The 17,405-nt window shown below is 41.2% G+C and overlaps 1 protein-coding gene across 2 annotated transcripts; it reads right to left on the bottom strand.

Annotated features, from left to right (window-relative positions):
- Nucleotides 1-1,074: 1,074 nt before the first annotated feature.
- Nucleotides 1,075-16,156, bottom strand: ppp1r16a (protein phosphatase 1, regulatory subunit 16A). Of its 2 annotated transcripts, XM_030755965.1 has the most exons (11): nt 16,037-16,156; nt 7,046-8,081; nt 6,513-6,583; nt 4,876-5,021; nt 4,439-4,542; nt 4,144-4,268; nt 3,596-3,721; nt 3,438-3,513; nt 3,139-3,268; nt 2,877-3,039; nt 2,257-2,787 (listed from the first exon to the last, which is right to left on the bottom strand). In XM_030755965.1, the coding sequence occupies exons 2-11, from the start codon at nt 7,290-7,292 to the stop codon at nt 2,257-2,259; spliced, it is 1,719 nt and encodes a 572-aa protein (XP_030611825.1). In that variant the 5' UTR covers nt 7,293-8,081; nt 16,037-16,156. The 2 variants fall into 2 exon arrangements, with proteins under 2 accessions (XP_030611826.1, XP_030611825.1); XM_030755966.1 differs by lacking the exon at nt 16,037-16,156 and having other exon boundaries at nt 1,075-2,787; nt 7,046-7,292.
- Nucleotides 16,157-17,405: the final 1,249 nt, after the last annotated feature.

Below are 17,405 nucleotides of genomic sequence, written 5' to 3'. Positions count from 1 at the left end.
AAGACTTCTATTGAAATAAGCGACTTCAATAATAAACTGAGGCATGAAGGTGTGGGACATTAAGAGATCAGCAGTACATTACAGCTCTGAACCACACTGCCAGAGAAAAGACACAACAAAGAATGCAGATGAAGTAGTTGATGCCGAGGGCATGATGTCAAAGGTGGATGTTTACATGCAAATTTCCTTCCTTTGCATGTGTTTTGCTTTATTAAGAGATAGGTAGGTGTAGGTGTGTGTGTGGGACAGTATGAGAGCCCCCAGATGTCTTGGAAAGGGTTTGGGAAAGACATTTGATATCCCAAACTAAAACAGTTCACATGCAAGCATGTGATGCCCTGGTGACTATCACGTGCATTTTGGTTCCTACTTTACTTAATGTTAAATGACAGCTCACCATCACATAACTTGTTTTACAACAGCTGTATAATTACTACAAGATCTATAGGAGCAGTCCTTTTAGCTCAGTAGTCTTCAAGCAAGTCTGAACTTAAGCAGGTTCCAATTATAACACCACCCCAAACCCCACCCCCATGTGCGTAACTGTTACTGAGGCCTTACAAAGCATAAACGAGTGTTTAGATGTGTGTTCATATGTTTGTGTGTGTGAATAAGGGTTATTCTGGTGCACCACGATGTTAAACCTTAAGTTGTCATTGTGTACTAACTGCTGTTCTGGCAGACAGGTTGGAACGGACTGTGCCATTTGAGATGTGCAGAAGGTCAGAGTGACCGATATGATGTAAGAGGAAGAGAAAAGGGGGAGTGAGGGCTGGTGAAAAATATGCAGCTGCTCATTTTTACCACAAGAGGGCGCCATCACCTACATCAAATAAACAAGATAGACTTCAGTCAGTCCTGGGATAGGTCCAGCTTCTTTATCCAACTGTAAGACCATCATCCGACCCCCATTCGTGCCTCAAATCACACACTTAAAAAATGTAAGTTGCAATACAATATTTCATTTTAAATGCATTATCCGATTCCCCCTCTTCAAACATTCATACATTCACTAAAAGCACCTGCATTAAAAAAAAAAAAAAAATACAAAATAATTTGTGACAACATATTTTTATGTTTTGTTTTTTTAAACAGGGATCAGTAAAAATCACTAACAAAACTGAAATGCAATACAGAAATTAGGAGTGTGCTGAGCGTACATCAAGTCCATGTCAGACAGATCATTCAATGATCCCACTGCTCACCAAATTTACACGTGGGACTTTGTGCAAGCGCTGCAAACCTATTTTAAATAAACTATCAATGAAGGCACCAACCTTTGATAAACAATCGTGACAAGTGTGCTAGGTTTGACAAGAAAACGAAACAAAATCTCTGAAAATTCTGTTAATACAAACGTATCATAATTATCTTTAAATAAAATTGTCTCAGGATCAGGAAGAATAAATAATATGATTCCAATTTGAGGGTGAAAAAACAGAAATACTAACAGAAAAATAAGAATCTGGCGGTGATGATGATGATGATGATGGGGTGAGTAAAATTTCCCTCACAGCAGAGACAAATGCTTCATTAACAAATTGCACCATTTTAAAGTTTGTGCACTGGAAATCAACAAGAGAAGAAGAAAAAAAATCAGTAAAAAGGGGAAAAAAAAAAAACATCAAGCAAGGAAACAGTCCATCTTCTGGAAATATAAACTCAGAATATTAACTGAACCCACCATGAGCAATCCCCCATTAAATAAAAAACTCTTTCACTCTCATTTATAATGTATGCTAATATAGATCATGTACCTGTCATAGCAAATATTAAGAAAAAAGAACCTCAATGATTTCAAATAAATCTGCTGCAATTCAGTTTCTGTTTTATCTGGAAAACCTAACATGACTCTGAGGCTTTCAGCCAATCTACTTGTATTTAACATATGAGTAATGAAATGCCCCAAAAGACAGAGTGGGTGGGGATCTGTGCTTCTGACTGCATGACTGCAACACTGGAATCTGGAGTTCTCCTGTAGCTAAAGCAGGAGGGAGAGCGAGAGGTGTGAGGCGTGCAATACAAATGAGAACGTTAATCAAAGGGGGAACAAGCACATTGATTGCACTTTAGTTCACTTGAAATGCAACGTAGATCAAGCCATTGTTGGCATATAGCCTTAACTTAAGAGTCTCCAGTGATTCATTTAAAGTGTTTGTTTTGACAGTTTTGTTTTTTTTTTGCCACTTTTGGATTGTTACACTTCCAGCTCCTGCACTCTGTAGGCAGTGCGTTTGTCTGACTGCCTGAGCCTTTCTACATGAGTCCACAGCAAGGCTCCTTATTGCTGGACTGCTCCTCCTCAGGGGCTCGAAGTTTCAGAAGTGGAGGATCACCGCTGGCTGGGGTGAAGTACACCTGGCTGGTGGAGACTGCCTGCTGTGCAGCAGATGTCATTTCAGGTTCTGGCTGATCCTGAGTGCTTGTCACCTCAGCTGGTGCAACAGAGGGCTCTTCCTCTACGGGGGAAGGCAGCGGTGGTGCAGGTGCTGGGTATTTATTGAGCTTAGCAGCTGCCCGCTGGCGTTTCAGGTCAGCCAGGGTATGGTGTGATTTCTCCCGAGTCATATTATCTCCCCCCTCACCCTCTGCAGACCCTGCTCCAGATGCAGAGCTGAGCTGATAGGAGGCGCTGCGCTCCATGATTCCTCCCCCACTCCACAGCTCTCCTGGTACAGAAGATGCCAGAGAAACAGAGGTCTCTCCATTCCCTACGCTGGACATAATTTTCCTGTCTACAGCCTCCAGTTCTTCTAAATGTGATGTGCCTGCACCACGAGCAGCAACCTTAAACACAAGGGGGAAAAATATATATATATTTACACTGTTTGAAAACATCACAAAAACAATGAGGAACCATTCAAAAGCTCCATCACCATGGCAGCATGCTGGTGCAGCTCATTGTCAGTCTGTCTGTCCTCATCGTCATCCTGCGGCTCAGGCTGCCGGCCGCGCTCCTGCCACACCATGGCCTCTTTGTGGTGCTCCCGGCGGTACAGACTGGAGCGCTCATTCACGCTGACACGACGCACCACTTTACTGTAGACAAATGAGAGGGGGGGGGGGGAAGAAGCGTTAAAACAAACAACTTTTGTGTATGTTTTTCCACCCTCTGGTTCCCCTGAGGTCCACTCTCACCCTCTGCTTCCTGTGCTAGACGCTCGTCTTTGCAGCGTGCCTTTCTGCCTGTCCTGGCTCTTCATGATGGCATCATGTTTGTGCTTCAAGTCCATCAGTCTGGCTCTTACTTCCTCATCAACACATACATCTGAAAAGGCACCAAAAGCAAAGGTTTGATGCTTAAATGTCTCTCATGAACAAGTTAGAAATTATGGGTGTGAGTTACTACTTTGACAAAGGCGCTGCTATTCACTGAAGTCAGCTACACAACAGAGGACCAATCAACAACAACAACAACAAAAATACTCTAGTTTCACCTAGGGGTGTCTCCTCTAAGATGGACTTTGCATTTAGATTGGCTCCATGTGCCACCAACAGTTCCACCATTTGGATCTATGGAGCAAAAATACAAACACTATAAACGGGTCGTTTAAGAAAAGCAGTAGGTTGTTTTAGGTATGACTGTAGTATCAACCTGTCCCCAGCAGGAGGCAGCATGTAGTGGAGTCCACCCATCAGAGTCCTTCACATCCACCTGAGCCTTGTTCTCTAGTAACAGCTCTGCCACAGACATATAGCCGTTGGCAGACACGATGTGGAGCTGAGAGAATTAAAAAAAACACAAACCGCATTTCAGCAAAGAACTAGAATTCACAACCTCCAGCAAATAAAATAATTACTTTTGTCAATTCTCTAGAATATATTATTATTATTATATTGGCCGAATATTAATAGTACTGGTTGGTAAAACATTACAAAAGAAGACGTGTGCAAATGGTTAACTGTTCAACAGTCAGTAAATTATTAAATTCATACTCTGATTCATACTCTTTAGAATTCATAAAGCTGCGGAAATACACTGGTATCAGATATAGACTTACATCTTAATTATGCCACATAGGGGTGCAGCTATATACTTTCTGATGTGTATGCAGACACGTTGCATTGCATATAGTGCATACCACCTTTTTACGCCACACAATATCTAAGTTGTGTTCACGTGCATGTGTCCCTGTGACTTACCAGAGTTGCTCCATTATCATCTTGTGCGTTTAAATCTGCTCCGCTCTGAACCAGAGCCCGAATGTCAGCCAGCATAGCTGCTTCTTTAGCCCCTCTGCATTCATCTATACGGTCCTGAGTGATCCCTGCACAAGATGACACACACAGGGACAGGACCGAAGATATCACTTGGACAGTTACAGAGATAATAACGGATATTTGCTTTCTTCTTAGTTTGGGACTGCACATGAATATTAGCCATCTGATTTCAAATGTGAGGTAGGAAGAATAATCTGTTCACAAATTTCTCACTGACCCTGTTCAGCCATAACCATCTCCAGAAGCTCAAGGGTGGCCTCGTCCTCACAGAGGTCATAGGGCATGTTGCCATCTGCATTGACAGCCAGTAGATCGGCCCCACTGAAATCATACACACACACACACACACACACACACACACATGCAAAAAGACCTGGGTTAGACTGACACACCCTAATATGCAAAGCTGCAAAGTGTTTTCATAATCAGACTGCAACCATATTTGCATTGGTTTTAGAAGCTACTTTCTGGTGCCAAACCTCTAAGTCTATACTGCAGCCTAGAAAATATCCATTAAGCCAAAATTGGAAAAATAAAGCAGAATAAAAATGAAATATATCAGCTTAAAAATGTTTACATTTTGTGTGACAGAGTTTGTGTTTTGTTTTTTTAAGTGAGAGAAAGAGAACCGTTTTGACGTGAGGGGGCACTCACGCTTGAATCAGGAGCTGCACCAGACCAGTGTGTCCACAGGTGGCAGCAGCGTGCAGAGGGGTCCACAACTCGCTGTCACAAGCATTCACATTGGCACCAGCATCTAGCAGGCACTGCACTATCTCCACAAAATCATCAATGCAGCACTGAGGACAGAGAGCAGATGTCTGAAAATGTACATACAGTTGGATCCATACGTTTTTGGACACTTTTTTTAAAATTTTTTGACAGTTGCACGTTCATCATGGTTTCATCTGTCCAAAGATTTTATTTCTAGCACTGTGCAGGCTCTCTTAGAGGTTTTCTGGTAAAGTCTAACCTGGCCTTCTTGTTCTAGAGTGTAATACAGTGTTATAAACCCTCTGTATCTCCAGTTATCGAGGGATCTCTTGAACCAGATTGCTGATTTTGCACTGCTATAGTTTTTCCCATCTCTCTGATAGGCTCATGTGGGTTTTCAGCCTAATAATGGCCTCCCTCACTTGCATCAACATCTCTTTGAATCCTGTGTTAGGAATTCCATTGAAAAGATCCCAAATGCCTGTTTGAACCCCAGAGCTTAAACTGCTTAATTTGTCATGGAATAATGACAGAACGAGCCTCTGTCAGAAACTGAAACTGCCTGTCAGTCAATTCTCCAATTACTTTTGAAGCTCTGAAAATGTAATACTGTTTATAAAAATGGCTGTAATAAGCATGGAAAAAATATGATGTTGGAAAATGAGGACAAATCTAAGCATCTTCATTAATGGAAAGTAATGCATTGGATAAAGAAACAAAATTACATGTGCTCAGCCCTCTGAGTAAACACCAAATTTTCCAAGGGAAAAAGGAAAGTATACTCCTCTTTAAAGAGTTCTCTGTGCTAACAAACAGTCCTCTCAGGAGAGCACAGAAGTGTGTGTGTGTGTGTGTGTGAATGCATAAGAGAAATTAAAAAAGGGAGAGAAAATTCCTATTTAAATTGCAAAGCCTCAGGAATAGCTGTGTCTTAAGGTCTCAGCTAACAAAACACAGGAATCTGTGTGACTGTGTCTGTCCAGAAAAAGGAATGCAAGGAAAAAAGTTGCCTTCACTCTTAAGATCTCACCCCTTCGGTCTGTAACACTGGGAAATAATCGCTATCTTTATGTAAACAAACTTAAGATAAGTAAAAGACATAATAAACACAAGTAGTACTTCATGAGCTCAAAACTGTGACCGCACACAACATAAACACAGACACTGTACAGAAGACGACCTAGCAGTTCTTAAGGGTAGTCACAGTCATCTTGTGTCATCCTGACTATTGGACGGCTGTGCCTGTAAAAGCTCCTCACCATGCTGGAAAAGGTGTCCGTGCAGGTGTTTCAGTGGCCTGAATGTTGACAGTAGTGTGTGAGAACCGTGTGGTTTTACATGCAGGAAATGCACTGGGAAGGTGGGTGGGGCGGGGGAATTTTGGCTATAGCAAAATGATGGCATGTGAGTAAAACAGTTTTTTGTATAACTCGGTAATGTTGATGACACATTTAGCATTAGATTAGTGCAAAGGCAAAACTAGGCAAGTGAGAGGCGGCATTTTAGTGCACACAGCTGTCAGTGTTAACAGTGAACGGTGGTCGGCTGGTGACTCCTGCAGCTAAACGCATGTGTACCTGATGCAGGGCCGTCAGTCCGTCCTCGTTGACCAGATCTGGGCTGATTCCGCTGTTAAGCAGCTCCCTCACTAGCAAAAATAAATAAATACAAATAAATAGAAGCATGCATTTACAGATTATGCCCAACCACGAGGGCAGAGTCCTTTTCATTAAAAAAAAAAAAGGAATGTTACAACACTTGCCACCTATCTGCCCTTAACAGAGGTAACAATTATCCCAAGTTGGATAAAGCGATAACTACCTCTGGTACTGCAGCTTAAAAATAATAATAATAAAAATAAAGACCTTGCTAAAGGGTTACTACGTTTAAATCTCTGATGCATTTCAGTACAAAGTATGCATTTTTTCACATCGTGAGTAGTTTGTTTTTACAGAGCCACAACTTCTTTCAGGAAAAGCCAAAATCAGGTGAATGAGGCACAAAGAAGCCTTGCATGGCAGCCCAAGACTTTTGGGGCCTCTGTTCACATATTTCAGGGATGTGGATCAGTTTTCTACAGGTGTCAAAGTGCTGGATTTTGTATACCTACCCTCATTCAGGTCATTGCGGGCAGCTGCATCAAGCAGGGTGACAGCATTGGGGAATGTCACTTTGGTGGTGCGTGGCTTCTTCTTATCCGCTTTGGCCCTCGACCCTCGTGCTGCATCCTTTTCCATCTGTGCCCAAGACTTCAACTGCTGAGCGCGGCGCTTCTGGGCATGCTTGAGGCGTTCTGTGGCACTCAGGCGCCCAATAGTTGCCATCTCAGCAAGTAGCTCACCATGATCTGCTGCCATGATACCACTCCACCACTAGCTGTCCCAGCAGCTCGGCTACTATAATGTTTCTTTCACTTATTATGTGGGGATAATAAATCCTTTCAGGGTTTCAGCCTTCTTGATTTTTCATAGGCCTATCTTGTGCTTCTTAAAGAGACCCTCCTGTCAGCCAAATAACCCTACATTAGGGTTGGTGAACACAAAAAGATGCTGCAGTTCATCCGTCAAAGTATCTTTACACGAAAGGCAAAATTGTCCTAAGTGTGATGGAACAAAAAAACTATGTTGTGCAATCAGGTGACAGATATTTCTGTCTCTTTCCCATCTTTAAAAACTCATGGCAATGTAAAACAGTGGCAGGAAGGTGTCCAAAACATAATAGTCCAAACTGATTTCATCCAGCGGTCAGTCCTCCAATCCATTTCTACTCTGGGCAACTAGCCGAAACATCCACTGGGCAGACAGAAAGAAAAAAGCTATAAAGGAAAGTCTATCATAGCTTCTAATCCAAAGGGATAGCAATGATGCTCAAGTACTGGATCCAACACAGGAGTGGATTTTTGAAAATCCATAGGCAGCAGTGAAAAAGAAATCCACAAAGTGGAAAGAACCAAACATCCAGTGACAATAAAAAGGAGCTGGAAGGATTCAGCCAAAGTCCTACTTCAGTTACTGACAATGAAAAATAGCAGACAGAATTAAAATATTGCTGGGTGGTGAATTGAGAACATTTCACAACTTCTTGTTGGTAGTGTTAGTGGAGGGGGTGGTGAACTTTTTGGTAGGTCTTCAAAAGATGTGATCAGCCTGTGGGTCAGGGAGAGAGAAGGATAAACTTCAGTGAGACAAAATGTGAGTACTGTGTTACAGTATAATGAACGCATACTGCTCTCTTAATCCTGTTATCTTTAACCTCCGAGTTCCTTCCTCCTACTCCCTCCTCTCCCACTCCTCTCCTGAAGGAAACCTGAGAGCGTGGGATGCTTTTCATTAATGACTGACATACCCTGCAGCCCAGCACACGCATTGCTTGCATTGGGGTACCAACAGGGTGAGACTGAGTGATGGATGCTGTGGAAACGCAGTTAAATAACAAGGACGTGAGCTGCAAGTTTAGTGCAAGTTCCCACCTCGAGATCAGTCTCATTAGCTTTTGTTAGCTTCCAAGTCGAGTTACGTGGCTCGCACACTCGGCTCTCTCAAGGCTGCTCATATATTATTTAGGCCTGGGCCAGTGAGCGCTGAGAGGAAGGTCAACTAGAGGCACTCAGTGAGATAGAGAGAGTGACTGATAAGGCAGCAGTCCCGGGCCACAGAGCCACTGCAGCACTGAACCAATGCCTGAAAAGGTTTGTAGACCACAGCGCTCCATACATCAGCCGATTAGAGGGCAAACAGGTGTACCAAGAATCATTAGACAACAACTACAGCGCTCCTCTTGGACTTTCACCTCAGTAAAGACTCCAGCACTGTTTTTAATAGTTGTAATAAGTGCAAATAGTCTTTTGTTACAACATAAGTGTAGAGGGTTATATCTTAAATCCTTGTGTACAATATGATATGCAAAAGGAGGCCTACAATTGTACTTTTAATAGGTCTTACCCTGCCATTTAGAAGCTTAATAGTTCTTACCTTGGGAACAGGCTTTTGTATTCAGTTTTCCGTGTACACCTACTATTTTTAGGATACCTAACCCTTCACCCTTTGTCACAAACTACAATGTAAGGATTTCCTTGGTTTAAGGTCACAACCTTACCCTGTCCATGGATTAGGCTACTACGCAGATCTGTCTTTTAAAGAATACACAGATTAAAGTGGATTTGAAATTCACAACATTGAGACGTGTGATAATACTGTTAAATTATAATACCAATATTGTAAATTACAACAATTATAAGACTGAGCTGTTTAACCTTTTGTCCTCACAGAGAAGAAAGGCACGTATCCAAAAATCAGCATTCACGTGTCAACAGGAAAAAGTAAATATATGGCAAATATTTAAAGAACAGTCCAATTATAGTTGGGGCCCTGATACGTTTGGGTATATTGCAGTTTACAAATGAAAAGGGGGAATAGGTGTTGTGGCATTTTAAGGGGCTTTAAAGGGAGAAAGGATTGGAGAAATCTGGAAAATCCTCACAGGAACTTAACTGATGTATTAGTGGGATAATTCCAGACACAATCTGATAGATCAGTAGGGAAAAAAAATTAAAACTTAAATATTTGTTGTGTTAGATTCCCGTACCTAACAAAATCAGGCGCTTGTTGTTTTGTGCACATCAGAAGCTCATTTTTTCCCAAAATAAATGATTCAATGCTTATTTCGTTAACACTTCCTGTTTGCTTTATTGAAACAAAGAAGGAGTTACAAATGTTCTTTGAGCTTTAATTCATAACCCTGCACATTCAAGGGATGGAATTTGATGATTTGCATTTCTTAATTTATCACTGTGAGAATGGAGGCTGCCTTCAGTGGGAATCTTGCCCCAGCGAGAGCAGAGAGAACTCAGAGAGATTTCTGTGGCCTGAATAACCTCACACCAGTCTTGCTGAATAATGATAGCCTACTGACTGAGCAGACAATAAATGTGTGCCCCTTTTGTCTCTGTGACTGTGAAACTGGTTTATTGTGTTTCCACTCTCACCATGAAAATACGACCTCACCTGACCTGCTGGATCTGTGTTGTGGATCTCACATGGTGTATCACTGCAGGACAACAGGGTGCTGAACAGATATGCAGCAATCCAAATTGCTTTTAGAATAGAATAGAATAGAATGCCTTTATTGTCATTATACAGGATGTACAATGAGATTGGAGCTTTGATTTAAAAATCAAAGGTCTGTGAAAGTGATTGGGTGGCAAGGCAAAATGTCATTGTCTCATCAAGGTAGAGAATACATGTTGATATGCTGGTATGTGAGACTAATTGTGCAGAATATGTGTCTTTATTGAGGTTTCTATATAAGACCAAGTGAACATTGCTCAAGACGTGTCCACCATATTGTTCTGGCTGGATGAAATTGGTTGCAAAGAAGGTGCTGCACCAAAAACCTCCAAGTGATTGAGTTGGTGTCTAGCAGATTGCCACAGTTGCCTGCAGTGTTTCAGTGTTGAGCTTGTCTGCAAATACTTGCTAACTACTAACCCAGTGGTAGTAAAACAGAAAATTGAAAAGGCTGGCCTTCAAAGTAAAAGTTGTGCCTCAGTTCTGCAGCCAATATGTTTCAAAAGGCCCAACTTTTACTTTGTGTTTTACTCTTAGTTTGAGTTGCACTTTTCACAGTTTAACTAGAACTTGGAGAGCAGCTGGACAGTATTTGTAGACAAGTCTGCCACTTCCATTCAAACTATGACCACAACAATATGCTCGCAGCCAAACCAAATCATGAGGAGATTTTTGGACTGGTTGGAGAATACTGTACTCATTTTTTCCTTAGTGATAGGTGGTTGCCAGGGGGGGGGTCACTGACCAGTCTGTAGACCTGCGTGACTGGGACTTTAGCAATCATGTTCCCTGCCCATCAACCTCCAGCAACCACTAATACTAGTTTTTCCCTTCACAACAGGTGGTTGCCAAATGGTTGCAGACTGGTCTCTAGGTCGCTGTGTGACTGGGGCTTTTTTCACTTGATCCTACATTGTCACCATGATTGTCACACATCCAGAATGACAGACAAATTAACATCACACTGTTAGCGGTCACGTGTCTGCAAACCTTTCAATGACGGGTCATTAGAAAGGTTGGTGTCAACAGTTGGCTGGAGTGCACCAGAATGATACTCTACCAAGTTTTTCCTCCCAGTGCCAAAACAGAATATGCCACAATCTGGTTATTCAATATATATATATATTTTTTAAATGTAACATGATTCAATCATTAATAAAGCATGTGTCATGTAAGAGAACCCCCAAAATACACTGAAGTAACTCATGTTATTCACCCACACTGACAATAAGTGAAAGAGAGGAAAGGAGTCAGAGAGAGATATCCATTTTGATCAGCAGGATGTGACATGTAAGGGCTGATAGAGATGATCAGACAGGCAGATGAGGCCAGAAGCTATGGAGAGATGAGGCTGGAGGGATAGATAACTGTATGAACTACTGTAAACTGTAGGAACAGCGGCTGCAATACCTCATGCAGCATCTACTGTTTTGTACGCTACGGTACTTAAACACATCAAAATTACATGAGAGTTGTGATGGGAAATGCACAATGGAGCACACATAGGCCAACTTTATTGCACATACACATTAATTGATAATACAGTTACACACACAAACACGCTCAGACATGAGGGCAATGTTTCCTGATGCCATGGTGTTAAATGCTAAGCTTGGCAAACATTTAAGACATCCTCTCCTACTAAGGTCCAGTGTAATACACGCATTTAACACAGTGCAAGAGTTCCAGGTTTACAAAAATGCCTCTCGTGCCTGATGACTTTTTGGACCTCCAGATGCCATGAAATATCCATCTTTTTCACTAAGAAACTAATCCTCATATGCATTATTAACTAAATGTGTCAACTTCAAAACACGTAGTGTAGTAGTGCTAAAATTTTCTAAATGCCTAAAGTGTAAATATGATAATGATTTCTCTCGCCAAGGACCAATTCTGGAAGACACAACATCCTTGTAAATATATTTCACTAAACAAGCTGATCTAAAATAGTGTAAATAATTTTATGTTACAACTATAGTCAAAGCAATCACCCTCTGTGCAGGATATTGCAAAAAAAAAAAAAAGTTTAGACTGAAGGTGAAATTAAGTTCCACATCATAGGTACTTCCATGCCATGCTATGACATAAGCACCTTATCCAGCCATAATTTACACAAATATATTTAATAAATAACAATATGCTGATCTTGTCACTGTTAAATTAAGCTTACAACCACCACAAGCTGTGCTGTGTTTGTGAATAATGCTAACATTTTGGTACACGCTAACCCAAAAACACAGTCCATGTGTAGATCGGCCACCACACATCCTTCCACTCTGGTCCTGTCTCTGTAAACCAATACTCAGCACAAAGCCAGTTTTGGTTTGTTTTTATTTTACTTATTTTTGCTCGGACACACTAGCAGCTCAGAAGTGAACTAGAGAAAAAAAATGACACATAAACAGTCAGTGAGTCAATACTGTGTTGCCTCTCTGGACATATTTATAGGTTGGTTGTGGTCAACGGTAGACAACGTGTCACCATGTGAGGATATTTCCAGGACAAATATTAAAACTACAGTACCCTAACAGTACTGTGCAAAAGTCCCGAGCCACCCCTGATCTATGAATCATTCAAGCATGAAAAAGGAACCTAACTCAAAGGATGAACCAGTGTTGTGTCTGCACATAACAGAGAACAAAGAACCCATTTTAAATTTTATCTTTAGGCACTTTGTTACAATTTTTAGGCACTTTCTTTGTCTTTGCCTGTTGCAGACCTTTGCCTGTTGCAAAGACAAAGAAATTGTATTTTTTTAGTTGAATCCAGAAAAAATGACAAAGATAACAAAAAAAATCCTATATTTACACTAAAGTGATTCCCATTCCCATCTATTAGCTGAAAACCTGAGGTATGCCAAATTACACAAGAACTGGACTGAAAATCAGTGACAACAGGACTTATGAAGTGATAAACCCAAATTTGAACTTTTTGGTTCAAATTTGATTTTTTTTCTGGGGGTGGGGGGTGCTCACAGAGGACAAAACAAAAGGCAGCAAACATCCAAAGAAGAACTTTGAATGTCTTTCAATAAGCCTGGAGAATTATTCCTGAATACTACTTGAAGAAATTACAGGAAAGCTGCCTAAGAGACCTCAGGCTGTGAAGAATAAAAGTGGTCATACCAATATTGACTTTCAAGCCCATTTGAATTATACAAACTCTGTTTTTATAATCTCAACAACAACACTCCAACAGCATGAAAATGAGCTTCAATTTCTTTGTGATGCTGTGATTTTATCTTACAGATGTACCCTCTACAAGCAGTGGATGGACACCGGAGCTAGCATTTCATGAGTCTGTTAGTTTTGCTTTTCCTGTATTAAGAATGGGGAATTTGTTTGGTGGGAAGAGTGTGGAAGAAACCTTGTGATTCCCAGAGTCAGGCAAAGGCTAGACAGGAAGCTACACAGGAAAAGACAAGGTGAGATCACCGATATTGTACAAACCATAACACGGCAGACACCACACACATGCACATTCACACACGCGCTGAAAAATATGACTAACATTTAATATGTTTGGGAAAAGTCCCTGCGTGACACTTGTAGTCTTCTGACTAATGTTCCACCTAATGACCCAACAGGAATGTCTGCTTACAGCTGCTGACAAATATAACCTTTCACTCAACAGTTAGAATGAATAGAGTACTATGAATACATATACTCAAGGCTCAAGCATTCATCGAGTGGGTGGTACCTCGGGGACTAATCAAAACAGAAAATACAGCTTAAACAGCCAACTTTGAATCTGGCCATACTTGGTTCTCTGTGCTTCATTCATTGTTCCGCCATCATAAAACAGCACCAGACGGCTCTTGCGTACAACCTCCAGCACTGTGAGCTGTTTGATTTGAAACAGAGGACCTTACCGACCCGCTCACTGAAACAAACAATGCTGAGTCAGTGTAGCCTGATGATTCGGGAACGATCCCGCCTGCAATCTGAATCAATGCCAAAGTGGCCTAAACTGTGTGCCAAATACTCACAAATACTCACTGTTAGAAAGTGTAGCGCTGGGAACTGCTTGTAAAATTATGAACAAGTGCTTTTAATTAAAAAGCCAAATATTACCTAAGTGCAGCATCTACACTGCTTCTCTGTGTTTAAAATCACTTTAAACTGAATGTCTTTGTGGGCTGACAATTGGACAAAACAAGACATTTGAGGATGTCACATATCTTGAAACAATTTTCACTTTGGTTAATGATACGGGGAAATATTTGTAGCTGCAACACTTTTAAGAAGGACAAAATTATAACGACTACAAATGAGACTGAGGGAGGAGGATCTACAATAAGCCCCGTCATGTGTTAAGGTTTGAGTTGCTCCATATAATCACTCAGAAATCTCAGTAATTCTGCCAAGCAGGCAAAGGGTAGGAGAGAGCAAGAGACCACGAGGAAAAACACAATGATGGAGGCAAAGACGCGTCACACAAAGAGTTGCTGCTTTTTCTGGAGGACAGGATGTGGAGAGAGAGGGTTAAAAGGATGTGGAGGAAAGAATGGGAAGGAGATAGAGAAGAATATGAGGAGGAGACAGGATGGGGAGGAGACAGACTATCTTAATTTAACTCCTCTGACTCCTTGTAAGTAGGAAGTAGGGGTCATGCCATGCAGGGGGGGGGGGGCAGGAATCTTTAAATGGTGCCAGGTGACAGGATGAGATGCATCTGAGAGACATCACAACCAATATCATAGTGTAACAAGACAGCGAGCCAAACCTGACAAAACTGGACTCAGAGTTCAGCAATAAATCTTTCCGAAGTGTCTATTTGTTCAGTGGAGATTACCACTGCTGCTGTTACATCATAATCTGACCTTTTTATGATTCCTTCCTAGGTTTCTGTGTGCGCTGTCACTTTGTATATCAAGGAGCACACATGCTCATTTTAGTCTATAATGTGAAACCTGTAAGTATTTCACTTTACATGCCAAGTAAATGTTGCTGGAGAGGCACTTCAAACACACGTTGCAGACCAGCAAGACGGGCTTGACAAGAACAAATTGCTTTGAGTTTATTTAGGTTAATGAGTTATTGGTGGAGGGTTAAAGTCAAATAGTTAAAGGGCTGTGCTCCTCCGTAGACTTGTGGGTCTGCCCATGTGCAGTATGACTATTATTACGATCAGCAAATACATTTTCTTTGCAATTCACCTTTGGACACTCAACTATAAAATGTAGAAAAACATTTTCCAGAGCCAAAAAAAACGGGATCTTATCGTAAAATATATTTTTTATTATTATTATTCATTCAATCTATCATCAACCTTTAATGTCATTTGCCAGACTGATCTTGATATTGTTATTATCAGAATAGCTGATGATTCATTGTGCCAATGTTACAACTACTCAACAACACACATCTTAGTGAATGATTTGATCTGCTTGACCCTGAACTCTGAGCTGCCGCCTGTGACATAAACGAGTCATATTTTTTCTTTCATGTCTGGGTAATTAAGTACATTTGAACATGGCGCCCTTTCATACTGCTGCGATATATTTAGCCTGATTTTTTTATGTTATATTTAGCGCTAAATACCTGTCACGTTTTCATTTTGACACTTCAGTTAAAGGCTGAAACATTAAACTATATTACTGATCTTGAAGGAAAGCTTTAGCAGCAACAGCGGAAGTCCCTGGATTAGCTAACCTACCTAGCGGTTCACAGGCAGGCTCAACAGGTGCTCAGTCTGCTGGCAGATAATGCAAGCGGCTCATTTAAGCTACCTGGCTTCATTCATAACACCCGGTGGAAATAAAGTTAACCCTATTTTATCCCAGCTGCTTGACTTTTAATCGTTGAAAATAAATAAATAAATGACAGGCGCACCTGCCGAGCGGCTACCTGTTAACTTAGCTTCAAATTAGCTTCCTATTCAGCGACGCGACACCCGGAGCCGCGCTGCTCTCAGAGAATTAACCTTAATGTGAACGTCAGCGACAACTTAGTTCAACTTATACGCGACAATTTAAAAGAAGGACGAGCAAAGTCGACGTAAAGCAACAGAAAAACAAAGCGGGGACATCTTACCTGCTGGGCTGCCTGTCAGTAGTAAATCCTGTGCGACTCTGCGGCTGTGAAACTGAATCAGCTGCCGTCCGCCGCAGCTCCAGCTTCAGCTTCAGCCAGCCCCCTCTGGGGAAATGCTTCACCATAACAACCGGACCTGCGCCCTCTCCTCCCGCGGGACAACCTCCACCAGAGGGCGGCAAAATCTACAGGCTGCGGAGTCATGTTGCAGCTCTGCGAAAAACTGATCATTTATACACTATACAAGATGGTAGTACCACTTGACAGCACTGGTTTCTTAATGTTAAAGTGTAGAAAACACCGTGTTTCTGGTTGAATGTTTGAAGTTAGCCAACTGTGATTCATTTACCCTTTCTTCAACTTAATGAGGGTTAAGGTTCCACTAGTGTATCAATACATGCCAGAAAATTACAAATAAATAATAAAAAACATTAAAAAATGAATAGGTTTAATTTCCCGTAATGTAAAAACAACCCATCCTTCATTTTTAAGTGAAGCATTAAGGGTGTGTTTTCATATACACCTGTCTGGGTGTCTAACAGATTGGCTGTTAGAAATATGAATGCACTGCAGTCTTTTCCTAATAAACTGTTAGGGTGTGTTTAGTTACTAAATAGTGATCTCTGTACTGCACAAGACTGAACAAGTGTCTTTAACACTCCCATAATTAAAAATCAAATTTGACACAGTCCATCAAACATACAGTTGGACAATGAAAGGTACAAGATGTCCCTATAAGCATCAGAATCGGTTTACTAAATCCTAAAAGCAGACAGAAACTGAAGACCTTGTGACCTGCTGACCCCTGCAGGGACCCAGCTGTGCAGCACAGTGGTGATACTCTGCAGAGTCACAACAAGGAAGCTATTTGGGAGCTATTGTTACCATCTCTGGTCCTCAGGATAAGACTCAGTGAAGCACTTCTTCAAGTCTTTTGAATATACGTAGCAATTCCTGCATAAAAATGATCATAAACGGAGGAGAAAAGTGACAGCAGGGACTCACTAATTGTGAAACCAGTGAAACCCATGTTTTTAATATCAATTTGATTGGGCTTATTCAGATATTTCTTGACTTTATTTTGTTCTTGTTGTCATTTATTGTGCTTTTCTGTGTCAGGAAAGCAAAGAAAACTTCAGTCTAAATTCAATATCTAACCGTTTAAGTGTTTCAGTTCATTACGCTGGTTTTGAATGTTTAGCCAAAGCAGAATTCATGTGGCATGACAGAGAAACATCGACCAGGTGCGGGCTGATACCAGCCTACAGGCAAAAGGTCAAAAACACCTGATACAGGTTTTTCTTAGCAATGGTGTGCATTCATATTGGTAAAGTAAGCGAAAGTCATTCTAGACACTCTTGTAGTAACT

Source organism: Archocentrus centrarchus, chromosome 20 (assembly GCF_007364275.1).
Source record: "Archocentrus centrarchus isolate MPI-CPG fArcCen1 chromosome 20, fArcCen1, whole genome shotgun sequence".
Lineage (NCBI taxonomy): Eukaryota > Metazoa > Chordata > Actinopteri > Cichliformes > Cichlidae > Archocentrus > Archocentrus centrarchus.
The sequence above is the reverse complement of the archived record's forward strand: the minus strand, read 5'-3'. Positions and strand labels throughout refer to the sequence as shown.